At 44.6% G+C, this 26,801-nt stretch overlaps 1 protein-coding gene across 12 annotated transcripts in view; it reads right to left on the reverse strand.

Annotated features, from left to right (window-relative positions):
- Window positions 1-26,801, reverse strand: part of MAPKAP1 (MAPK associated protein 1) — a 232,872-nt gene that overhangs the window by 4,040 nt on the left and 202,031 nt on the right. For all 12 annotated transcript variants that reach the window (XM_005213147.5, XM_024998825.2, XM_059891328.1 and 9 more), the window contains 2 exons: window positions 24,865-25,002; window positions 1,100-1,197 (listed from right to left, as the gene is read on the reverse strand). In XM_005213147.5, the coding sequence (XP_005213204.1) occupies window positions 1,100-1,197; window positions 24,865-25,002 (236 nt within the window). The remainder of the gene's footprint in view (window positions 1-1,099; window positions 1,198-24,864; window positions 25,003-26,801) is intronic.

Consider the following 26,801-nt stretch of genomic DNA (forward strand, 5'->3'; position numbering starts at 1 on the left):
TGTGAAAATTATTTTGATGTCAAATACAGGATTATAATTTTACTAGAATCCTTCTCAAGTCTTGAATATTTTAATGTTGGTTATAAAAAAAAAGGCCAGCCCTGACGGGGTAATGGGAGTATTTCTCTACCTGGCCCCTGAGTGTGGCATGAGCTCCCTGGGTGGCCTGGGGACGTGGGCAGGTAACTCTTAGATCACTGGTTTCAAGCACTCCAGGCAGGCACCGCCCGCTGGCTATTCTGATGGGCTCTGACCTGGGGTAGTCTACAAATCCTCTGCTTTCCATCCAACTGGTTACAATACTCTTGTCTCGGCTCTAAATTCTCCTCCTGGCAGCTTTATCCTTTTAATTCTCATCTACCACTTTTGAAAATCTTTTGTAAACTCAAAATGTTTCTGTGAAACAATTCATTTCACCGAAATCTCCTGTTTAAATTCCTGAATGCCATGCACACCTGGGGCCTTAGGAGCACAGGTTCTAGAATCCCCCAAACCTGGGGTCAGGCTGCGGTTCTGCCAAGTCCCAATCCTGGCTGAGTGTTTTCCCCTGAGCCTCGGTTTTCATCCAGGGAATGGGAATGATTTTATATCACTACCTCACCGAGGTGTGAAGGCTCCTTGAGAGGGGACAGGTCAAGTGCCTGGCTCAGATCCTGCACTTTGGACCCTTCAGTAGATCTTAGTACTTGTACTACTATTATTAATACTTGATGATTTCTACTCTTAAAAGGAAAATGAATGATCACTTAGCTAGGTAGGCTCACCGCATCTCATTTAATATTCTCTCTAGCAGCCCTTTGGTGGGGTGGAGCAGGGTAGCTAACATGATCCCCATTTTACAGGAGGAGAAACAGAGGCCCAGAGAGGTGATATGACTGGCCAGAGTCACACACTGGAGGGGTGGGAGCCCCTCAGCGCAGAGCAGCTGACTTACGATGTGGCCCAGGCCTGGGTGCGCAACAGCCGGGCGACCTGTAAGCCAGCGCAGCGTCTCTGCAGAACTGGCCCGGGAGCCTCATCAGTGCTGTGGGACGGGGGTGCGAGGGGGGGAGCGTGCAGCCCTGCACACCCCGGGCCTGGGCCAAGAAGGAACACTCACCTTGAGCACGATTTCATTGACGGTAGCGGCGTCAGATTCGAAGTAGAGGTGTTTATAGTCGTGATTGCTTAGATACGTGAGTTTAAATATTGCGTGACCTGCAGGGAGAGAGAACAGGTGGAGTGAGGGGCTCTGGCAGATCACCTCGGGGGCGGCCCCCCAGATTCTCCTTTCATTGTCCAGTTCCTGGGACAGCAGGTGGAGGCTGCCCAGCAGCCACTCTTCCTGGAGCGGTTCACCTCGTCATCAGAGGCTGAGGGGTGGGGGGAGAGTCAGGTCCCGCTCCATGGAGAGAGCGTGGGTGCAAGGTTCTATGGAACTACTCCCACACGATCATCACATGGAAATGGTGGTATTTTTTAAGGCAGAAGGCCAATTAACTCCAAATTATTCCTCTAAAAATAAAATAACTGTGCTTAAAGTCAAATAAATGAGCAACAGGAAGGGGAAAGGCCGATAGTAACGCAATTACGAGGGTCTCCAGGGCCGGCTCCTGAGGGCGGGGAGTCCGGGTCGTGTGACCCCTCCCGTGTGGAGGCTGCTCCCAAGGCCTCTGGTCATTTCCTGGGAGGATGGGTGGGCTGGGGGTAGAGGAGTACACAGAGAGGCTGCTCTGAAAGCTGCCGCCTCACACAGCAGACTGACCTTGGGAGGCCGGATCCTCTGAACACTCGAACCCCCAGAGATCTGAATTCTTCCGCACCCCTTTCCTACCACCCTCAGGGTAACCCTGTCATTGCTGGGACTGCTTCCTGGTCTGGCCTCATTGCACTCCAACACCCTCTGGTGCCACAGCCCAGCCCGGGGCACCGCACACACCCACCTGTCCACACCGGGGATGTCCTCGCTTGTTAACTTGTCTCTAAAAGACCTGCCCATGCTGGCCCTCCAGCTCAACCCGCACCTCCATGGGACACATTCCTAGACGTCTTCCCACACAGTGCTCGGCCGTCAGAGAAGCCCGCCTATGTGTCACACCACCTGCAGCCATGTCCACACCCCCGTGGCTGTCCTTGGGGCCAGACGTGCCAATCAGATTCCCTCCTCCAGGCGCCTGCCTGTGTCAGCCCCACGTGACACTCTCCCTGGCCATCAGGGCATGCTGTCCTTGGGTTCTGGGAGACCCCTGTGGCCCTCCCAGAAAGTCCTCTTTCTCCTTGAGCTGTTCTGAAGTGGGTTTCCGCTTCTGGCAACCAAAGGAGCATTGCTCCAGAGAGATGTGCAGTCACAGCTCAGCAAACATTCCCAGACCAAGGGGCAGCTGGTGACACCTCGGTCCCAGAGGCCTCCTGCTAACCAGCCTCAGAAACAACGCTCCCCCCGTCTGCTCTGCAGACTTTGGTGCTCCTGAGACTAAGATTCAGCATATCCTATTAGGCGTTCTCATCCGCTGTCCTTTTAATTGAAGCAGTGGCTGGTCATAGTTATTAATTAATAATATATCACCCATATTACTGTAAGTTCACCTCTTTCCCGGAGAAACCTTCTTGGAAACTTTATTTACAGTAGCTAATTCTTCAGATCTCCCCAAATAAACTGATATATGCTGAATGTCTGGGGCCAGAAAAGTGAAAGTGCCGGTATTTTATCCTGGAAACATCACGGTGATATACTCACCGTGACTATAAATTCAATATTGAAAAACCTAGCTAATAATTTCTGAAAAACCTCGCTTTCGGTCACTTGACAAATGTAGCCTGGTTCTCAATCGTGGTACTGAAATGTTAGAATTCTTAGCTGAAAGTTCATCATTTTGTGAATGTATAAATTACCTGTTTCTGAGAAGTGGATCTCATGTTAAGAGGGTGTATCTGTATGTCAGGGTGCGTGCGTGTGTATTCCTGATCTCACAGGATTCAGCTCGGAACCATCTGAGTCTCGGTGGTGATACGGCCATGTTAGAACAATGCGGATCTCTCTGATGGCCATGCTGTGACCGAGCAGAGATGTCTATGAAGGTCACAGGGCTGTGAAGGACAAACAGAGACGCCCCCTCCAGGAGGCCTTGCTGCTGACACCTGGCCATGACAGACACAGACTCCAGCGCCTGGGGCTGCAAAGAACCAGAAGGTCTTAGGGAGACCCGTGGACCCGGAGCTTCGGGGTTCACTGACCACTCTGATAAGTGATCTCACGGACTGTCTATCCCACCTGCTCCCACTCGTCACTGACAAAACAAAACCAACACCTCCAGTCACTAGAGCGTGTTTTGCCTGAACAACTGAGACACTATTAAAAACCTGTCTGGCAGGCGCTCTTCAGGAAGAGCCAGACCCACACACGGCACATGTGACACGCGGTCTGCAGGGGCCTCGGGCCTCTGATGGAAACCTCCACACTGTCCCCTGGGATCATATGGGCTCACGGAAAGAGGCCTGTGGTTCACCTACACACCAGTCACAGGGCAAAAGCAAACTATCGTCCCATGGCAAGTCTCTGGGACGGGAGCATATTTGGGTCAGGAGGCTACAAACGTGCTGAGATCGGAGGCTGTGAGCGTCCCTTGTCTGTCCCCAGTGCTCTTTCCAGACCCCCAAGGAAGAGGGAAGCAAGTGGGAGTGATGAAGAGTGCACCCCACGTGGCTGAAGCCTCGGACTTTCCGGGAAAACATTCCCATCACCGAGGGAGGAGGATACAGAGAACGCTATCTGGGGAGCCCGCATCAGAATTCAAGTCGGCCCTCAAGGGACTCTTACAGAGCCAACAACTGCGTTAGGGGGTTGGGGGACATCCCCGCAGACAGCCCCTTCCTGCTCAGTGGGAGGACTCGGGGGGCGGTGAGCTCGAGTTAACCTGGAATCACGCTGTCAGCCCTGTTGGAGCCCTGGAGCATGTGGTCGAGGCGTTCCATGAGAGTTTTCACTCTGCGGCTCTTCCCCTTGCTCCAGGGATCCCTGTGCTGCTGGGTGGCCAGAAGGGCAGGTTGACTCATTCAGATCCTGCCAGGAGCACAGGCGAGTGCCCGGGCCAAAGGGATGGACACCAGGAACACTGAGAGACAAGGACAATGAGCAGGATGAGGAAGGGGATCACAGGGAGATGGCAGGGAGACCCCAGGGGAGCGGGCTGGCCTGGAGGCAGAAGGGCCATCAGCGGCAGTTTCCTACAGAAGCTGACGCGTGTCTGAGTCGTCCTAGAGGAGGAAGGGGGGTCAGCTGGGTAGAGGTGGAGTGGAGAAGGATTTAACAGGGTAAGGACAGAGCAACCTACAGGACAAAAGGCAGCAGGCCTTCCAGATGGCGCTCCGAGCAGTGGACAGGCAGGAGGTGATGGGACACAGGGCAGACTGAAGGGCTGGGGAGGGAGCCACTAGTGGGCTCTAAGTTGGGCAGTAAATGGTCAAATTGTGCTTTGGGGCATTCACCCTGACTCCCCAGGGCCTAGAGGCTGGGGGACCAACTGCCACAGTCCTCTAGGTAGGAGCATACTCACTCGGTTTTGAGCTGGACGGGGGCAAAAAGGATGCCGAGAAAGGGATCAACTTGAGAACCGTAGAGAAGGAACTGTGGCAGGACTTGGAAATGCTTTTACAATAGAATAGTTAATAAGCAGAATTCACACTTGTATAATTTCACCCAATCCAAAGCCCACAGATTAAAGTGAAACAAGTTAACTGACCTAGTTCTGGAAATGAATCTATCAGTAACCATGAGCAGTTTATGCTGCGTGGTAAATTTCCACCAGTGCTGTCTGGGTAGATGGAATCACTGGCATTTCAACACTGACTGAACAGAACAGAGACACAAAGTGACAGAAGTCTGTTACCAAACCCTCCTCAGCCTCGGGCGGCTCGAGGCTCACCTCAGGTAAATGGGCAAGAGGGCTCAAGTGCCCTCCTTGGCTGCAGCCTTCCATGTCCTGGGATGTGACAGGGAACAAGAGGTGGGCAGGTTACTCTTGGAAACTCAACGAAAATGAGCAGCTCTCACAGGGAAGGAATGAGCCATAGGGGCAAACTGTACACACGCCAGCTGAGGAAGAATGATGGTGTTACACGGTTATTTCCTTTACTGTGGTTTGCAGATACTGCATTTTTTTTTTTTTTTAAACAAATTGAAGGTTAGTGGCAACCAAGCACTGTCATGATGGTGAGCATTTTTCAACAATAAAGTATCTTAAAATTAAGGTATATAAATTATTTTCTTAGACATAATGTTACTATTGCACACTTAACAGACTACATATAGTGTAGATGTAACTTTTATATGCATTGGGGAACCCCCCAAAATGTGCGTGACTTGCTTTACTATGGTTAGCCTGGAACCCAATTTGCAACGCCTCTGAGGCATGCCTGGGTATCAGTAATGCCGTAAAAGAGAACACAAAGCCTGATATTCAATTAGTCCAAAAGATTTTGCTTGGGTTGTTAAATTGTTTGGAAATTAAAGCATAACAAAAGCCTGGGATGCAGAGGGGGAAAATGTGAGCGCTGGGCAGAGACTTGGGAAGAAACCCAGGTGTGCTGAGTTGCAGTGCTGAGACCGCGGGAGGCACTGCCCCCAGAGCCCAGGTCTGCCTGGGAGGAGCACCCGTGACACCTCACATGGTGCTCAGATGCAGTGGGCGCTCAAGGCGGGTAGTGACCATCATTGTTACAACTGTGATGGAACTGGTATTTGAAGCTAAAATCCTCATTATTTTGAAGATCTGGTTTTTAATTGGGCCTTCTTTGAGCAGACTTGCTTTCAGAGCTGTAGGAATAAAAATGCAATATAATGGAATATAAAATGAAGTATCCAATCCCTGGCCGCATATCCAGATTTGCTCAGGGCACTGAAACTATATGTCTGCTTCTGAATATTGAAATGAAAGTCTGGATATGTGAAAATGTATTTACATTTACGTATTTTTTTTTTTTCCAAAGGAAAACAGAGAAGATGGAACGTAACACTGAACAGAAACTAATTAGCAGCACAGATGTCAGAAACCAAGATCTTTGAGCTTTTGTGCTGTAATTTATCATCGGCATTATGAGTTTTAACTTAAACAAAAGGCTGTGTTGAAAAACAGGTTCTTCTGGTCAATGGAGGGGAGTGGCCATTCAGAAAAAGCTGCTGTTGTCACAGATGGGACAGCTGAAGCAGAGGGCCAGCAGTTTACACACTCCTGCTGAAAGAAGGGCCCCAGATCTCCACTGCCAAGGGACCTGAGATTGTGGTTTGAGAGGAGGCTCCCTTCTAAACGACCTGTGGGCACTGACTGTGGCCGTCAATGACGGGTCAGAGTGGGACTTCCAAATCGAGTCGGCAGCCCACCTGTGTCCAAAACCCTCCAGGGGCCATCGCTTGCCAGGAAAGCCAAAAGTAAATTTGAATTTTTTTTCTTTTTAAATTAAAAAATATAAAATATATTTTAAAATCATGAGACGTTGAGAAGACAGAGGAAAAACTTCCACCCTTGACCTCCATAATACAAACACCGGCACAGTGACAGGCAAGATCTCTTTTCCAATCATCCTCATGTCTGTTTCTACACAATTGTAGTCAGACGGTATACCAGAATTGGGGGATAATTTCTGCTGTTAACATTTTATGATAGCCTTTTCCTTGTTGACATCATCTCCACAACCATATGTTTCAGTGGCTGCCTTTTATTCCATTAAGTAGGTATGTGCCATGGCTCATGCTACCATCTTTGTGCTGGGCATTTAAGTTACTTACAATATTGACAGTATTATAGGTAAGGCTATGAAGGACATCTCTGCCCTCCTGGATTGTTTCTGAATTCCTTTACATCAGACACAGATACTTTTAAGAAGTGGGTTTTCAGGGTCTGACCTTTTCTGGTCCCTCAGGCCTAGAAGTGGGTGGAAAGCTCTCATTGGATTTTTTGAGGGAAACGGATGGCCTGGGATGCTTTGGTCTCTGGGCTGAAAACCCTCCACTGCAAGTAGCATGCCCAGCTGCCCATATGAGCTTCAGTTCAGTTTAATTGAACCCACAAGGGTGGTGCTCCTTTCCGAGCCCCCTATAGTGGCAGAGGCCCCAGTAACTGGAATGAGCTCCTTGACCTCTGGAGCAGGACAGAGTGATCCACTTACACTTTTGCCTGAGTTATTCACCGCCCCCCCCCACCCCTTTGGCTCGCTCCTGTAATCATAATTAAAGCTGATTATAAAAACTCCCATGGCAATGATATTTTCCTCCTTCCTCTAATTTACTGAAAACACTCTTGCTAAGGTCACTACGACCTCTATGAGAGATCCAGTTGATAATTCTTGGCTTCTATTTTGCTTGGCTCCTCAACTGTATCTGATACTTCTCTTGAAGTCCTCTCTTCCCATGAAGCCACAGTCAATTGATTCTTCAGCTGACTTCTCCAGTCAATCCGTTTCTTATATTCCTTTGTGGCCGTCTTGTCCTTCCTCTCTCTCTTAAATGATGGTCTTCCCCAGTGTCCTGTCCTTGACTCTCATCACTTCTAATTCCATTTCTCCTCTGTCAGGTTTGCTCATCGGGTTTTAATTACTACCCAGATGTTGATGGTGCTTTCCAGGTGCTGTTAGTGGTAAAGAACCCGCCTGCCAATACAGGATACATAAGAGATGTGGGTTCGATCCTTGGGTCGGAAAGATCCCCTGGAGGAGGGCATGGCAATCCATTTTAGTATTCTTGCCTGGAGAATCCCATGCACAGAGGAGCCTGGTGGACTACAACTCTCCAGTGTTTCTTTTCCTACTGTATTCAGAATAAAGTCCAAGCTTCTTAGATGATTTTTGAGACCCTAGATTCAGTTCAGTTCAGTCACTCAGTCATGTCCGACTCTTCGCGACCCCGTGAATCGCAGCACGCCGGGCCTCCCTGTCCATCACCAACTTCCAGAGTCTACCCAAACCCACGTCCATCGAGTCGGTGATGCCATCCAGCCATCTCATCCTCTGTCGTCCCCCTCTCCTCCTGCCCCCAATCCTTTCCAGCATTGGGTCTTTTCCAATGAGTCAACTCTTCGCATGAGGTGGCCAAAGTATTGGAGTTTCAGCTTTAGCATCAGTCCATCCAATGAACACCCAGGACTGATCTCCTTTAGGATGGACTGGTTGGATCTCCTTGCAGTCCAAGGGACTCTCAAGAGTCTTCTCCAACACCACACTTCAAAAGCATCAATTTTTCGGTGCTTAGCTTTCTTCACAGTCCAACTCTCACATCCATACATGACTACTGGAAAAACAATAGTCTTGACTAGACGGACCTTTGTTGGCAAAGTAATGTCTCTGTTTTTGAATATGCTATCTAGGTTGGTCATAACTTTCCTTCCAAGGAGTAAGCGTCTTTTAATTTCATGGCTGCACTCACCATCTGCAGTGATTTTGGAGCCCCCAAAAATAAAGTCAGCCACTGTTTCCACTGTTTCCCCATCTATTTCCCATGAAGTGATGGGACCAGATGCCATTACAGCATAAGGAAGCTATAAAAAAAAGCCTTCCTCAGCAATCAATGCAAAGAAATAGAGGAAAACAACAGAATAGGAAAGATTAGAGCAGATGCCATGATCTTCGTTTTCTGAATGTTGAGCTTTAAGCCAATTTTTTCACTCTCCTCCTTCACTTTCATCAAGAGGCTTTTTAGTTCCTCTTCACTGTCTGCCATAAAGGTGGTGTCATATCCTGCATATCTGAGGTTATTGATATTTCTCCCGGCAATCTTGATTCCAGCTTGTGCTTCTTCCAGTCCAGCGTTTCTCATGATGTACTCTGCATAGAAGTTAAATAAGCAGGGTGACAACATACAGCCTTGAGATACTCCTTTTCCTATTTGGAACCAGTCTGTTGTTCCATGTCCAGTTCTAACTGTTGTTTCCTGACTTGCATACAGGTTTCTCAGAGACAGGTCAGATGGTCTGGTATTCCCAACTCTTTCAGAATTCTCCACAGTTTCTTGTGATCCACACAGTCAAAGGCTTTGGCATAGTCAATAAAAGAAATAGATATTTTTCTGGAACTCTCTTGCTTTTTCCATGATCCAGTGGATGTTGGCAATTTGATCTCTGGTTCCTCTGCCTTTTCTAAAACCAGCTTGAACATCTGGAAGTTCATGGTTCACGTATTGCCGAAGCCTGGCTTGGAGAATTTTGAGCATTACTTTATTGGCAGGTGAGATGAGTGCAATTGTGCGGTAGTTTGAGCATTCTTTGCATTGCCTTTCTCTGGGATTGGAGTGAAAACTGATCTTTTCCAGTCCTGTGGCCACTGCTGAGTTTTCCAAATTTGCTGGCATATTGAGTGCAGCACTTTCACAGCATCATCTTTCTGGATTTGAAATAGCTCCAAATGATACAGCTCCATTTGAAATAGCTCCAGGAATTCCATCACCTCCACTACCTTTGTTCATAGTGATGCTTTCTAAGGCCCACTTGACTCCACATTCCAGGATGTCTGGCTCTAGGTGAGTGATCACACCATCATGATTATCTGGGTTGTGAAGATCTTTTTTGTACAGTTCTTCTGTGTGTTCTTGCCACTTCTTAATATCTTCTGCTTCTGTTAGGTCCCTACCATTTCCGTCCTTTATTGAGCCCATCTTTGCATGAAATGTTCCCTTGGTATCTCTAATTTTCTTGAAGAGAGCTCTAATCTTTCCCATTCTGTTGTTTTCCTCTATTTCTTTGCATTGATTGCTGAGGAAGGCTTTTTTTTATCTCTCCTTGCTATTCTTTGGAACTCTGCATTCAGATGGGAATATTTTTCCTTTTCTCCTTTGTTTTTCCCTTCTCTTCTTTTCACAGCTATTTGTAAGGCCTCCTCAGACAGCCATTTTGCTTTTTTGCATTTCTTTTCCATGGGGATGGTCTTAATCCCTGTCTCCTGTACAATGTCACGAACCTCTGTCCATAGTTCATCAGGCACTCTATCAGATCTAGTCCCTTATATCTATTTAACCCTAGATTAGCAGTTGTCAAACATTTTGGCTTCAAATCCCCTTACACTCTTAAAGGGGTTGCAAAGAGTCAGACATGACTGAAGTGACTTAGCAGGGTCAGATGTTGATGATCCCACAGCAGGTGTCTGGCTGAGACCTTTCTTCAGACTTTCAGAGCCAACTGTATCCACCATCCTCTATGGCCTGCAGTGGTGCACATCCAGAACTGAAGTCTACGTTTCCCCTTAAATCAAAAGCTCTGGGGATTTCTATGATGGTCAGTGGTTAACCTGTCTTCCAATACAGGGGACGGGGGTTCCATCTCTGGTCAGGGAACTAAGATCACACCTACCCCGCGACAACTAGGCCTGCATGCCACAACTAAGACCTGACGCGGCAAAAAATAAGTGTTCAAAGCTCTGTTAGTGCACCTGGAGGGCTCACCAAGCCCCAAGCATTTGGTCCCCTAAACAGTTTTCATACATTTATCTTCCATCCCTTCTCATCCTGTGACCACCGCCCTCCACCCAGTCCTGACCATCTGGTGCTGCTTCTTGGTCTTCCTTCTGTAGGTCACGTCGTCTTCAGACCCAAAGGTCTACCTAGAGGAGTCGTCCTTTTATAACACACATCTGGTCCTATTACTCCCCGACATAAAACTCTACAGTGTTTCTTTCCCTATTGTCTTCAGAATAAAGTCCAAACTTCTTAGATGATTTTCGAGACCCTAGATTAGCAGTTGTCAAACATTTTGGCTCCAAATCCCCTTACACGCAAACATTACTGAGGAGCCCTAAAAGCTTTTGTTTATGTGGATTATCTCTATTATTATTATATTAGAAATTCAAACTGAGAAATTTAAAAACTATTAATCCATTAAAAAATAATAAACTTATTGCAAGTTAACACAATGTATTTTTTAATGGTGAAACCCTTATATTCCCTCAAACAACAAAGCTTTAATGAAAAACCTGGCATTACTGTATAGTTTTGAAAATTATAAAATATCAATATTTGGTTTGACAGAGTATAGCTATATTATATTCTGTTTTTGCATTTGATTTGTTGTGACTGCTTAGGTTGAAGCATATGAGAAAAAGTCAGCCTCACATAGATTTTTAATATTATCTGCAAATATTCTTTGATATCATACAAAACTTGATAAATGATATCTCCTTAAAGATTAGCTGCAACGTGGAATCTAAAACCATATGAATAAACTTTTTGTATTGTTACACTTAAATTCATTGGTCTGTCTTGCACTTTGCATGACTCTTTTAAAGAAAAATATTAATTTGTTTGGCTGCATCAAGTCTTTGTTGCGGCGTTTGGAACCTTAACTGCAGTATGTGAACTCTTAGTTGCGCTATGTAGGATCTAGTTCTTTGACTAGGGATTGAACCTGGGCCCCCTGCATTGGGAGCGTGGAGTTTTAGCCACTGGACCATCAGTTCAGTTCAGTTCAGTTGCTCAGTCGTGTCCAACTCTGCTACCCCATGAATCACAGCACACCAGGCCTCCCTGTCCATCACCAACTCCCGGAGTTCACTCACACTCACCTCCATCAAGTCAGTGATGCCATCCAGCCGTCTCATCCTCTGTCGTCCCCTTCTCCTCCTGCCCCCAATCCCTCCCAGCATCAGAGTCTTTTCTAACGAGTCAACTCTTCACATGAGGTGGCCAAAGTACTGGAGTTTCAGCTTTAGCATCATTCCTTCCAAAGAAATCCCAGGGCTGATCTCCTTCAGAATGGCCTGGCTGGATCTCCTTGCAGTCCAACAGAGAAGCCCCTAAATGACGTTTTTACTCTTGGATGGTTTTGTAACAACATGCAGTAGTCTAGAAAATACACAGGTCTTCCATATGTTGACACATTATACAATATAAAAAAATCTCAATATTCATTAACTATCGCCACTGATCTCTTCAGAAAAGTAATGAGAAGTGAAGTCCACAGTGATGGATACAAATTTTCTGAGACTCTAATTTTCATCCAAAAGCCTGAATTTCATCCCTGGCATCAAATACTAACTTACTTTCTGTGAAATGGCAGGATTACTTCATTTTCAAGAAAATGTATGCTAAATAGTTAGGCTTGAATAACTATAGTTTGTCAGTTGCTCTTTCAGGTATAAACTGAGTTCCATGAAATGAATGGTTAGTTCAGCTTGCAACTCACACAATTTCACAAGTCCTTCTCCTTGAGACAGGTCTTCTACCCTCCTATGCAGCAGATGTATGTCAGCAAAAGAATTAAACAATATTTATGGGGTCTTTTGATGCTTTGATTCATGTGTCAGTTGTTCTAACAAAATATAATATGGCATTTCAGTAACCAAGTATTGGTTGAGTTTCATTCTTTAGCATTAAAGAGGCAGACAAGCAAGAAACAAATTCTGTATCTGAAAATTCTGTCCTCAGTTTGTAGCAAGTTTGAGTTTGCACGTTCTCTTGGGAGGGTTAAATTAGATAAAAGCTATCCAACCCGTGCAGCAGACAGCTTGAGTGACCTTTATGCAAAAAACATACCTTTTCCATCTTAAGCATAAAAACTCCATACTACAAAATTTCCTCCCATGTTCGAGTATGAAAGTGAAAGTGTTAGTCACTCAATCGTGTCCGACTCTTTATGACCCCATGGACTAGTGCCTGCCAGGCTCCTCTATCCATGGAATTCCCCAGGCAAGAATACTGAAGTGGGTTCTTTTTGACCCAGGGATTGAACCCTGGTTTCCTACATTGTAGGCAGGAGACTCTACCATCTGAGCCAGCAGGAAAGCCCTGTATTAGAGTATAAGGAAAATAAATACTGTGTTACCATGTTCATCTTTATAAATATTGAATATCATGATTTCCTCAGGGCTACATCTCACTGCAAAATAGTTAAGATATTGCCATACTACTGTGCTTATTGTTTTTGGACTGCTTTTTAACATTTTTTGTTTTGTTTCATTTTTGGTCAGCTCTTGTCAGTTTTCACTTTCCACTGTCTTTATTATTAAGTTCTATAATTCTTTCTCGCCCTTATATTTTTTTGCATTTAATATCCTCTAGGAGGAGAAACCAGATAACGAAGCATAGTTAAAATCTGTTAAGAAATAAATAGCTAGTGGGAATTTGCTGTATGACACAGGGAGCTCAAATCCAGTGCTCTGTCACAACCTAAAGGGGTGGGATGGGCGAGAGGTGGGAGGGAGGTTCAAGAGGGAGGGGATATACGCATACCTATGGCTGATTCATGTTGATATATGGCAGAAACCAGCACAGTACTGTAATTATCCTCCAATTAAAAATAAAATAAAACCCGAAGTCCTCAAAATATTCAATAAATTTATCAATAGAGAGTATTTTGCAAGAAAAAAAAAGAAAGACTTTATGAGCTGGGGGCCTAGGGATACTCTTCCATCTAAAAAGCACAGAGGTTTAAGTGCCCTGGCTTTGGTTTAGCGCACAGGGAAGAGAATAAGTCTCTGTCACCACTCATACGTAACTTCAGACAAGCTACATAACTTCTCTGAGTCCTAGTTTCCTCACTTATAAAATGGGAATAATGTCTGTCTCACAGAGTTGTTACTAAGATTAAGCAATCCTAGGATAAAATCAACTGAGATTTCTATAACACATGTACATACACCTCAGAGAGTTGTTGCAAGAACTAAGCAGTGCATATAAAGCACTTGGGACACTGCCTGACACTTGGTAGATTCTCTGTCTTTTCACTCTCACTCACCAAGATAAACTTTTCCAGACAGTAAACACTTTAGGCTTTGTGGGCCAACAGACAAAGTTATGGCTCTTTAACAGACACTTTTATAACAAGAGAAAAATTCTACATTTTTAAATTAAAAAAATTCAAAATGTAACAATCAAATGTATCTTCTGCGGGGGTACTACAAGCTGTTCCTGAGGACAGAATTTTTTTTTTTTTGAGGGGAGATGATGTTTCGCTTAAAAAATGGAATTCAAAACTAATGTTCCATATCATCAAATCAATTGCAAATATTCACACGTTAAAAACTATTATTAGTGCATGGTGCTAAGTCACTTAAGTCGTGTCCGACTCTGTGCGACCCCACAGACGGCAGCCCACTAGGCTCCCCCGTCCCTGGGATTCTCCAGGCGAGAACACTGGAGTGAGTTGCCATTTCCTTCTCCAATGTATGAAGGTGAAAAGTGAAAGTGAAGTCGCTCAGTCGTGTCTGACTCTTAGCGACCCCATGGACTGCAGCCTACTAGGCTCCTCCATCCATGGGATTTTCCAGGCAAGAGTACTGGAGTGGGGTGCCATTGCCTTCTCCAATTCTTAGTGCATAGGCCATACAAAAATAGGCGGTGGGCTGGATTTAGCCTGTGGGCCAGAGTTTGTCCATCTCTGTTCAAAGAGGTCTGGCTTATTTCCTTTTTCTTTGTTCATTCTGTATAGTTGCTAATGGTGACATTTTGTGTACTCTTGATTTCTTTGTGTAGATCTGGGTTTGTATCTGGCAATTTTCTCCCCCCTCTAGCCTTCCATGTTTCTTATAGTGAAGGTTTAATGGCACAAATTCTTTCATTTTTTTAATGTCTGGAAATGTCTTCACTTTCATTTCTGAAGGATTTTTTCACTGAATATAGAAATCTTGGTTGACAAGATTTTCTTTTAGCAAGCAATGTCATTCCATCATCTGGACTGCATTATTTCTGGTGGGAAATTATTCTTATCTTGGTCTCTCTGGTTGCTTATTAAGTTTTCTCTTTATCACTGGTTTTCTGCAATTTGATTATGATGTGCCTTGATGTGGTTTTCTCTATATTTATCCTATTTGGCCATCTTTGGACTTCTAAGGTTGGTGGACTGGTATTTTTAAACAAATCTGGAACAGTTTTCTCTACCATCCCTGAGAGTCATAACATAACACATGTATGTTAGAACATTTGCTATTATTCCACAGCCTTTGTTCTTTTCATCCATTTCTTCTCTGTGCTTCACTTTGAATATTTTCTGTTGTCCTTTAAAGTTCACTGATTGCAATAGGCAGATTCTGAAATGACTTTCAAGGATCCCACCTCTTGCTTTGCATGGCCTTGTGTAACCTCCTTGTCTTGTTTTGGGCTAGACCTAGTGACTTACTTCCAATGAATAAAGTATAGCAAAAGCGCTGGGATGTATTTCTGAGATTAGGTTATAAAACACTGTGACTTCTTTCTTCCTAGTACATTCCTGCTTCTGGTTATTTGGATGAAGCCAGATGCCATTTTGAGAGCCTCCCTGTGGAGAGGCCCTTGTGGTAAGGAACTGAGGTGAACAAAGAAATGAACTCTGCCAGTAACTACTCAGTGAGCCTGGAAGCACATCCTGCCCCTACTGAACCCTGAGGTGACTGTGGCCAGAGGAGAGGCCCTGTGCGAGAGGACCCAGCTAAGCTGTGCTGGATTCCCGACCCATGAAACTGCAAGACAGTAAGTGTTACTGTTGTTTTAAGCCACTGAGTTTCGAGACAATTTGTTATGTGGCAACAGATAACTAACATTCTGACCTTTTCTCTTAATCTTCCTGATGTGCTCCCACAGTCAGTGTTTTGATTCAGGTGTTGTATTCCTCAGCTCTAGAATTTTCATTTGGTTCTTTTTAAAGGTTCCATTTCTCTTCTTTTTGAGCTGTTTTCCTTTAAGTCTTTGAACATACTTATAATAATAAGAATTCTTAAGTACTTACTTGCCAATTCTATTCTCTCTCCACTCCTGACTCTGCTTCTATTGATTGATTTTTCTCCTGGTTATGGGACAAATTTTTCCTGCTTCTTTGCACGCCATGTGATTTCTGACTGAAAGTTGGATATTATGAACACTATGCTCTGTGTGATGTCTGCCTCTTGTCACCATCTTTTAGAGACTATTGGGCTTTGTTCTGGCAGTCAGTTAATTTACATGTGGATCAGTTTGATCCTTTCAAGTCTCCTTTTAAAACTTTCTTAAGAATTAAAGCAGTCTTTAATCTAGGGCTAGTTTAGCCTTACTCCTAAGATATGGCCTTTCCAGAGTCATGACGAAATGTCCTGGATGCTTCAATGACTGGGGAGCTATAAACTTGAGTTTTGGCCAGAATGTTAGTTTCTAGCTCCCAGCAGTTGTTTTTTGACCAGATTCGTGAGATCCACCACAGACACACAGAGCTTAGTATACAACAGAAGAGTAAAGGGCTTTACAGGGCTTCTTCCTAGAGCTCTCTCGGTATAGCTCCCTCCCCTTCGTACTTGGTGGCAGCAGCGGTTTAGTCGCTAAGTCGTGTCTGACTCTTGTGAGTCCATGGACTGTAGCCTGCCAGGTTCCTCTGGGATACTCCAGGCAATCTCCATACTCAATTTTGCTAATTTTAGTTCTCCTAACTCTGATCTGTGTCTCTTAGCTCAGTGAGACTGCTCTATTCTCCTTGGAAAACCCTGGAAGAAAGCTGAGGTGATCGTAGGTCTCACCTCATTTGTTTCACTTCTCCCGGGGTTCACAGTCCTGTACTGCTTGTTTTCCAAAGTCTGAGAACAGTTTCTTACATTCTGTGCAGTTTTCCAGTCATTTATGATAGAAGGGCTAATCTGGTTACAGTTACCCTGTCCTGGAAGTTGCCTATGGGAGTCTTGTAAGCAATACATATGTTGATTTTAATGAAAGAATGCCTTACTATTTCCACATCTACAGGAATAACTTAAAACCTAAGCACTCCATTTATTTATTATGAAAGCACAGTTTGGAGCTTGGCAGGAGGCAAGGGAAACAGATTTTTCCAATCATTTATCCAGCTGAGAAATCTTTCCCACAGATTTCTTTGGTAGGAAACAATCTCTCCCCTTACCTTCTTCTCAATTAGGATCTCTTCTAGTGTTACAATCAAAAAAAAACTTGAGGAAATGATAATTAAAATCAAGGAGAATGTAAATGCATGCAAACCTTCCATTATACTTATATAACTCTTTAAAAAAAATTATAGGTTCATAAGGCCCAAGTCAACAATTAAGTGAAAATTTAATAGCAAAAAGGAGGCTTCTCCCAGGAGGAAAAAAAGGGTGATACCTCCAAATGTCTTTTACTCTGATACCAATATTCCAATCATCACAAGGAAATTCTTGTTTATTAGTAAGTCCTAGGGAAAGATGAAGAAAGTTTACAGAGAGTGTAAGAAAACCCACTGAGTATCTCAGTACCAGTCAATTTTCTTCACAAACACAGACATTCTTGTATGTTACAAACTTAGCAGACGTGCCCCCAGCAGGTCCCCATGAGCAACTGTAGTACCTGGTAATGGATATGAGAGGTTTACTGTTCTTATCATCTGTCTAGGGCTCAGAGCAGAATCACCTGCCTCTAAATTCAGGAGTGCTGACCCTTCGAGAGGCCCCACACTGTACTAAATACCTCTTTTCCAGGAACAACAGAGATAAGCACACTAGTCTTGACTACCATATGCTGAGGGTATGCAGAAGAGCAGGTTAAGAACAAGGTGCTTAACATGACTGGGTTTGCCCTGTCATTGCAGCTTTTGAGAAGTTCTCCACTGTGGCTCCGTATGTCTTTGTTGAAGAGCCTCACCTGCTCTTGGCCAATTCCAAATTCAAGAAGCAACTTTTAAATGTTCAGTGTGGCCAGGCCGAGTTAGAGGAAGAGCCACTGACTGCTAACTCCTGGAAAGAAGCTGCTGGACTGCTGGAGGATGCAGCTGGGAACATAAACAGGCATGCTCAGTACAAATGTCAGGTTCCAGTTAATGATGACTGGGCCAGTCAACAGGACACATGCTGGGTTGGCTCCCACAGGCTGCGTTCTCAGGGATCTGGCTAATGTTATCCACCCCCAGCAACTGTTCCCTAAAACACAGTGATGGCCTACTTAACAGCAGACCACAGCTGGAGGGTACTGGAAACCAAACTGGGTCAGAGAACCTAAGAATGCAGCCTGGCATTCGATGATGCAAGCTGGGCCCACGCTTAACAGTGTTTCTCCACCTTTATCCTATGGCACACTCCAGGCCTTTCCTTACCACACACTTGCAAAGACTGAGGTGGTCCCCCCCGATTGCCTAAAACCCATTTCCCCGGCAGCTCCCTTGTTTTGGAAGAAGATGATAAATAAATCAAAATGCACTAAGCAGCACTTCCACAGGCACTCGCCTCCTTCACTGAACGTGCACCTCATCAATCACACTATTGTCTGCTTGAAAGGCGAGCCTTGTAAATGTCATATCCACTCAGGCCCAAGGAGAGGCGCATCCAAATGCAGCAAGGAGTTTTAATTGGATAGTGTAATTAAACTAAAAAACCCCAGCAGACTCCCTTTGACAGGATAGATGAAGACCCCTTTTAATAGGGCTAGGAAACATATCTGTTAAAAGGACGAGGCATTGCCTGCTCCTGATTGTGCTCCAGAGTACTCTTATGAAAAGGCGATTCAATAACTGGGGTATTTAATATGTTAGAGTCGGCTGTGTTTTGTAATCGAGCAGTACTTACCATATTTGATCTGGAACTTAGGAAATAACTCCTTGTCAGAGAGTAAAAACGCAACATAGCTTGCTCACCTGATGTTTGAAGTATCCTGGACCTCCTAGGAATCAACAGAGTCTGAGGATGTGGCTATAAATGCAAGCGCCTTACTTACTGGGGCAAGAAGTCCACCTGCACGGTCAGGGACACCCACCCACCCACCCACACACCTCGGGGTGCAGCTCTTTCACCCAGCGGTAGCTGAATGCTTACCCTCATGTCCCTCCCACAATCTCAGGGGCCTCTAAAGAATATGACACAATTCCTGGGTCCCACCTCTTGTAGGAGTTGAGATACTTGTCACATCAACGTGTGTGTGTGTGTGTGTCTGTTAGAGTTACTCCTGTCAAGCAGGGAGACAAGAAATCAGGTGGTCAGAGGATTCAATGTATGAGCTGCAACGTGCCCAAGTTGATTTTAGTAACAAAACCAGAGTCCTTCTGCCAGTCTCCTCACTTGCCTTTGTTGGGAGAGAGGGTGGGGGCTGTACACACAGATGCGTGTGCACGCACACACACACACACGAGGCGTGCAGCTTCACAAACAAAGTAACAAAATTAGTGAGAACAAATGAAGAGGTTTCTATCTGCACTGTACCATCTTATAAGCAGACCATAATAATCCCTTTTGGAGAGAACGCTAGTGTCCCAAGGTCAAGTTCAGGGAAACTAGCATCTGGTTGGATCAACAGCAGCTCTAAGCTGGGGCTCAGGTGGAGTGCGGAGGCAGGGTTTCAGACTCTCCCATGGAAAGCTTTCCAGAAACAGACACTTGGCTTTATTTACAAAAACCTGAAGGTCAGTCTGCCTGGGCCCTCAGACTGATTTTTCTTTTTTAAGGATGGTGAAGGGTTTGTTTGATGACTGCTTTTACTCCCCCATAAAACCTCCTTGTAGCTCTGTTTGCAAATCTTTGAACACTCCTTAATACTGCTCTTTCACCATGGGTTGATAAACCCATTAAGAACATATAAGTGAAGGCTTATAATCTATGAAAACTGGATAGTGAATTAAACCATCAGATACTTTTAGGTTTAAATGAAAACTACGTAACAGCAGTTCAGCCATCAATTGGGCTATCACTTCGAGCCAGTATGAATTCTGCTGGAAAAGCTATTTTCGTGCAGATGTGGAATTCAATGGGAAAGACTGACTCGTGTACCAACATCAATCAAAATGTCGACTTCCCTGGCAGCTCTCAACAGTCAGGCAGGTTCAAAGGTCACAGGATAAAGAAAAAGCCAAGCTCTGGTTCAGCTCTAATATCTCCTCGGTAGAAGTCTTGCAAAAGTACCCCCTTCTGTATTAGCCCGGCTTTCATTAATCTTCTTGCCATCTTCTTTAACTAGTCATGCAGAACCGCTCGATAGCAAGACGTATAATGGGGAAGGCCCTGTGCCTATTACGGCGTTAACATTCTCTTAAGCCCCAGTGCAACAATGGAGCGGGGAGGCAGAGGAAATCTGCAACGGCAGGGTGCAGTGCAGGCAATTCAATTATAGCCAGGGCTTACCTATGTACTCCTGACCTATAAAACACAAGAGGCCTTTGTGTTTAACTGGCTCGGCCATTAAGGTTGCTGAAGATCACAACAATGCTGATCTTTCCTATTTAAGCTAAATCAATGTGGACAAATCATTATTCAGTAGCTTTAATTTAATTAGTAAATTAAATACACTACTTTACAGATCTTGTCAAGTACTTATGAAAAGAAAGATTCATTTAAGTGGGAGGTCACCAATAAACCCAGCAAATTTAACTCAAAACCTTAACTGAATCTCAGCTCAAATATCCAGCAGGTTCTATTCACCAGGGCTTAACAGTCTCCTGCAGTTTGGTAAACTCACAATCTCAAAGAGTTCCTGCCCTGGATCCAGTGTTTTGAACCACCGCCCCCCACCCCCCGAAAAAAACCAAACAAACAATCCCCCCATCCACCCCCAACACAACCAGCATCCATGCAATCTGATTTCCTTTAAATTATACTATTGCAAGAGAATGTAATCAGGTTACTTCTATTATGTTGCTTCCTTAAGATTTTATATCATCTATACTTAATTGAGATACAGAGCTCTTTTCAGCTATAAAGACGACAGCTACTTTATTAAAGTTTAAATCTGATTTCTTAATGATAGGCTGCTTCCTTTAAAGACTAAACCTGCACAACCTTCTTATAAAACCAGACGTGGCATCCTTGAGTCTGGTACTTTATTTAAATACAGCTTCAGAGTCCCCGATGGGTGCTAATTTCACAGAAAGGGTCCTTGCTTTTGTTTGACTATTGGAATTTGAAACCAGGACTTAAAAAGAGTGCCCACCACATTTAAAGCCTATGTCTAGACCTTATAAGGACAGAGAAATATTTCTGAGACAATTCAACTGTATTTTTTTCTGTTGGAAACGTTCTTCTATACGCTGTATACAAATCTTTGTTCAGTTAAAATGAATTCACATTAATTCATCTTTGAGAGGTCAGTGACATCCTTCAAAACAGCAAAAGATACCCTAAGGAGTGGCAAAATCTGACTTAGACATCACTGATTTGAATAATAATAGCAGCAAACAGCATTTTTTAAAATCCAGAAAGGCAGAAGTTATTCTTAATTTCTCAGGGTGGTGGACACACTGCTTCTCTCAACTAACTTTTGTTAAGAGTCCATATTTACATGTACAATTTTTTTTAAAGGCATGTATCTATTTAGTGATTAAGTTCCAAGTCTTAAACACTCACAGGGACAGAGCAATAAATCATCCCTGGGAGAACATGGCCAAAGAGGGAGAAGCGAGGGGAGCAGAGAGAGTCACAGAATGGCTATTTACGGCGCATGGCTTCAGAGCCCGGGCCTTTCTGACTCCACAGTGCACGTAACGATGTGTTTCACTGCAGGCGCTCTCAACGCTCAGTCCCTTTGCCAAGTCAGCTGTTCACATACATTTTGGATTCGGCATCAATTAAACTTGAGTTGTGTTCTTTATGACGACCAGATTAATGGTTTGACAGCAGCTTTCTCAATATACACTGCAAACTGGCCATACTCGAAGGTTTTAAAAAACCATTTCTTTTCTGTTCAAAATTCTGACAAACATGTCTCAAGTAGGACTGGGGACAACTTCATTATCCTCCCAACACTTACTGCCTTTTTGTAAAGAGGGCTGTTTAATAGCACGTCTGCTCTGTTTTCACAACTAAATTATTCCAGTTGGTCACACGTTCCAGTCTTCGGCAAGACACTTGTGTTGTAAGAGATAAAAACATGAAAAAGGAAATATATTGCAGAAATCAAAAAACCTTATCTACTTCTAGACTCTCTCTCTTTGCCATAATTCATTCAAGAAGGCCCCAAGAATAATTTTTGATGTAAACTCAGCTACAAACATACATCACTATGCTGATAAAAATCACAGGCTAAACTTATGAAATATATTGACTTTCATTTCTTTAGTGCTGTTAAAATAACTTTTTTCTAAGGTTCAACAGACACAGAAGATAAAAAAGGGTTACCATTAATCCTTTTAAAAAAATGAAGCAGCAGCCCCATAGATTAATTCTGTGGTCTAATGATGGTTTTGAAGATGAACTTTTTAGATTAAGTCAATGAATTAATTTGATGAAGATACTGGAAATCATAAAACAGTAACAGCATCAAGCTGATTCATTGAATACGTCTTTGGGCACTTTACAATATAAATGACGTTGAATAACTTTTGATTTCTAAACTGTGGCCTCATTGAGTTCTATTTCACAACAGTGAACACTCACCGAGAACAACCCTGAAGGTGCTGAGCTAGGGGACAAGGCTACGGAAACCAGTCTCTAGTCTGTGAGTTCAGCATGGAAATGGGGGTGGGAGCTCAAATACACACACACAGTGTGTATAAACTGCTTTACCAGGGGTGTGTGCAAACTCCAGGGGGCAGAATTACAGAAAGAGTCTTGACACTGGGAGCTGGATCTTGACAAATGAGGGGGCTGGGTGTGAGGAAACGGAGGTGTCCATAAATGAGAGAAAGGGTCAGAGTGGAGGTGTATTCCAGGCAGAGGGGAGAGCAGAAGCACAAAATTCCACGTGTGATTGTGTGCTGGTAGTTCACAGAGACTACAGTCCAAATTCACGATGGGAAATTATGGGCCACCAGCCTGAAACAGTCAATGTCTGAATTTCATTTTGTGAGCCTGCAACTTTCAAATATATATATATATATATATATATATATTTTTTTTTTTTTTTTTAAACAGCAAAATCCTTTTTATCAATTGACTTTTTCAAGTGCAGAATCCTCAAACTGGTTGGAGTTAAATGCAGAATCCTTTGGGTGAAGGGGAAGCCTCATGCCCAATTGTGTCCTACACATACACACCCATACATATACACACAAACACACAGACACACACACAGGACCCGGCGGTCTCCCGAGAACCCAGAGTTTTAAGGGACATGGTTTGAAAGTGCTGTGATGGAGACAAGGATTCAGGAAGTGTTTACTGGGGCAGGCAGCGTGCCTCTCTGCTCACAAAGGGTCACAGTTCCAGAGTGAGAGGGGGAACCTCTACAAGACCTACACGTGCAGGTTTTACACAGAGCCATCAAGTAGGTCTGAGCACACGACAAAAGACTCTCCTGCTGGGCCGTCAATACTGAAATGGTGGGGCCCAGGTCTGCTCTGGATCCCTAAGACTTTGGAACTTGGCCTCACCCTCAGAGATGTGTGAGAAGTACTTCTTGGCTGAGTGGCCTCAAGAGGCAACAGGAGGGGTGGCTGTACATCTCTGCTTTATTCCCTATTAGGTTGGGTGTGTCACATCCTTTACCTTCTGATGCCTGAAGCCCAGCCTGGCTTGCAAAGTGTCTTGGTAGGAATATAAGGGAAATCTGAATCCTGTTTCTAGCTCTTTCCCTAACCTTTCCACTCCAGCGTAACCCCCTGTGTAACATGTAAGTGGACTGCTCTCATTTCTCAGAGACATGGAGCATTTATAAAATGTTACTTTGCAAAGCATCTTGAGTTCTTGGGAAGAAAGATGCTAGAATGATGACATCTTTATTGGCTGACTAGCTTGAGGGAGAGGGATTAGGAAAAAGATGTTTATCTAAAGGAGGAGGGACTCTGGCGGCCTTTGGGCAAGGGCCCCAGAGCAGCAGGTGGTTTTTCACCACTCCTTCTGGCAGCCATGCTGTCTCTGCAGCCACCGAGGCCTCACTGGGACGACAGGGTGGTGGGACGGTAGGGGTGAGCATGGCCTTCCTCCTTTCCCTGCACCACTAGGGTCCCCCTTCTTGCTCAGCTGTAGGCTACGGAGCTGACAGTAGGAGACCATGTAGTACGGCTGGATTCAACAAAACAATTATACACCCCCCGCATAAACGAGGCCAGGTGGTATACAGGCCCAGGTTTTGTTCTTTAGGTCCCTGTTTAGTTAGTTTTATCTCAAAAACCGGAGCCACATTACAGACACTTGCTGGCCTTTAGATTTCTTACTGTTCCTTGTATTTGTTCCCAGTTTAGCAGACACCGGAACAAAGGAGACTAACACAAATCGGGTGCTCCAAGTTACTGAGTTGGAAGCTACGCTACTGGGGTGCGTGCTGGGTGGCTCCATTCTAACAGGCTCTGAAGGCGAGAACCAGCGTCTTATAGCCTTCTCCAGGCCAAACAACAAATCCTTTCTTCCATGGAGGAGTATCAGTATGACCTGTGTCCTTTCTGTCTTTTCATGGGACTGAAGTCCTAAACATGATTAATCTAAAGGCTATCCTCAATTACTGAACTGCAAAAATATATATGCTACAATATACACTTGGACTGTGTCAACTTTGGTAATTTAACCAGAGGCGTGCCAGCCCAGCAGTGATCTCTTCCACAGCACCAGGCGGGGGTTTAATTACGAGCTGGTAGGTCATGCAGCTGCCAATAATCTGGAGGGTGTTGACACCTCTGGCATGATGGATATCTAAATCTAGTCTTCAGCTGCCACGGGAAATTCTCCAGCTCCCCTTGATCTGGCCAGGAAGGCAGGCAGGTCCGGGTCTGACTCATCCAGCCCCCCAAACGGGCAGAGGAAGGGAACACAAAGTGAAATGAGGGCTCTGGGGAGTGCAGATTCCTGGCGGGAAGCTGCCCCCAGCCCCTAGTCCCCATCGGGGGTGGCGGTGGGGGGGCACTGAGGTCAGGAGCCACTGTGAGCCTCTCTACTGCCATCAAGACTGAGCGGAAGAGGGGCCCGTGTCAGGCTCTGGGTACCACAACACAATCCCATTTGATTAAAAGAAATTTCTGGTAATGAATTAAAGAGACCCAAGGAAAAAAGGACACGGTGGCAATATATTCTCCTGGAACCCAGCACACAGAGGGGAAGCGGGGGGGAGAGAGAACGGGGACATAAATAAAAGGCACTACTCACTGGGGCTTTTTTCTTCTGCAAGGTCACAGGCACAGAGCAGGTCAGAATCGATCGAGATGGGCTTCTGCTTAATCCAGAACTTGGTGCTGGCTTTCTGACTCGTGACAGGGTCTATCTCCACTTTGTCTCCAGAGATACCTATAAGGCCGAGGGGAGGACAGAAGAGAAGCCACGAGAAGTGTGAGGTGTAAGTGATTTCAGTGGAATCACCTGACCTGTTTTGTAAATCCTAAATTGAACGAGCATGAACTCTCTCTAGGGCTTCGGGGAATGCCATGGGCTTCTTAAGACAGGTGTAAGGAGACTCCAAATGGTACGGAGAAGCCGCCCGTCTGGCCTCCTGGGTGGGTGAGCCAGGGTCGGGGTGGGGAGAGGGGCAGCAACCAAAATCCATATACGAAGGTATTATGAAGCCTTCCTTCTTGGAAAAGATATAATATAGAGCTTACCTACATATCATTAGTGAAATAAACTGTAAGGTAAGGTTCATTTAAACAATTCTGATCAGTGGTCTCTGCTGTGTTTTGTTGTAGAAGATCTGGGTTGGGCAGACAGAGCTGTCAAATCACCTATGCCTAAACAGCCAGGCTACCAACGAAGAGCTTCTGACCTGGAAAAATCTTCCACACTAAACACAGGAGAAGTTGCTCTCTCGCTAAAGAAGCCTCTGACACTAAGTAACTGTCCACAGCATATCTAAAGGGAGTCACAGGAGGACTACAAGGTGCTTCATGCAAAACCTTCCAAGCGCAAGGCTTCAGGCTGTGGAGGTACTGCTCCTCCGCTAAGGGAGACAGCCCTGAGTGCACTTTATGCAACAAAGGCTTTCTAACAGGGAACCAGAATGTTAACTATGGGGACTTCAGGCTTCATTTTCAGAGCCCTGAGAGACATAACACACTGCGCAGTGACCGGGAGCAAAGCTATTGGGACGACCATGACAGCACCAAGGAGGCAGGGTGTCCTGGGACCACCTTGGAAACCACAGCAACGCTCTCCTGGATCTCCGAGCAGACGGTGCCCAGCCTGACACATAACATCTAGGCTAGAAGCTCTCTTTTTCGTTTTACTGAAAATTGAGGAATCTGTTCATGAAGTGAAACGAAACCCTTCAATATCCTTCCAGAGTAGGCCCCAGAAGGAATCTTAAAATTAATTAATTTTTAGGCCACAGTTTCAAGGTCAGGGTCAAAGTGAGAACAAGCAAAATGAAGACATAAGAAACCGGTAAAATCACCGAATGTACATTCTGCAACAGAAAAGACAACCACAGTTAACGTATTTCATCCTATGGATCACGCTCAGGAGTTCTAAACTATCATGTAAGAAAACCTGGTAGGCCAAAAGATAAGGCAGATAAAAGAAATAGCTACATTAAAAAGCAAAAACCAAGAGATCACAACGACCACAGTCAGACCAAATTTAAAATTAAAAAAGAACGGAAATACAAAATCCTAGTGATGAGTTGTGCTACACACTCCACTTGTCTCCATTTTATTTTATGAATAAAGAAATCCCAGATAGCAGCCAGACAAAGGCAGGAGGCTGGACAGACTGCAGCACAGTGTCACCTGCCGTATCTGAAGGAGACCCTGCAGTTCAGTTGCTTAACCCCAGTCACTACTGTGTGGTCTCAGGAAAAGATGAGCAATTGGTATTTTTTTAATTAATCGAATGCTGGAATTTGTCATTAGGCATCTTTCAGGAATGCCATATTTCAATTAGGCATAATGTCATCAGCCCAATTGACTCTGGACGTTCAGGTCTAGATGATTTCAGGAGGGTGAGAATGCATCAGGAGACTGATTTTATTACATTTCACTTAAAATAGATTACGACTACCCAGTCACACTCTTCCCTCCAATTTGGTCATTAATTGTTAAAGATCTGGACATTTCTATAGTTCCCTGAAAGAAGAAAAGTACTTACACCATGAT

This window comes from Bos taurus, chromosome 11 (genome assembly GCF_002263795.3).
Source record: "Bos taurus isolate L1 Dominette 01449 registration number 42190680 breed Hereford chromosome 11, ARS-UCD2.0, whole genome shotgun sequence".
Taxonomy (NCBI): Eukaryota; Metazoa; Chordata; class Mammalia; order Artiodactyla; family Bovidae; genus Bos; species Bos taurus.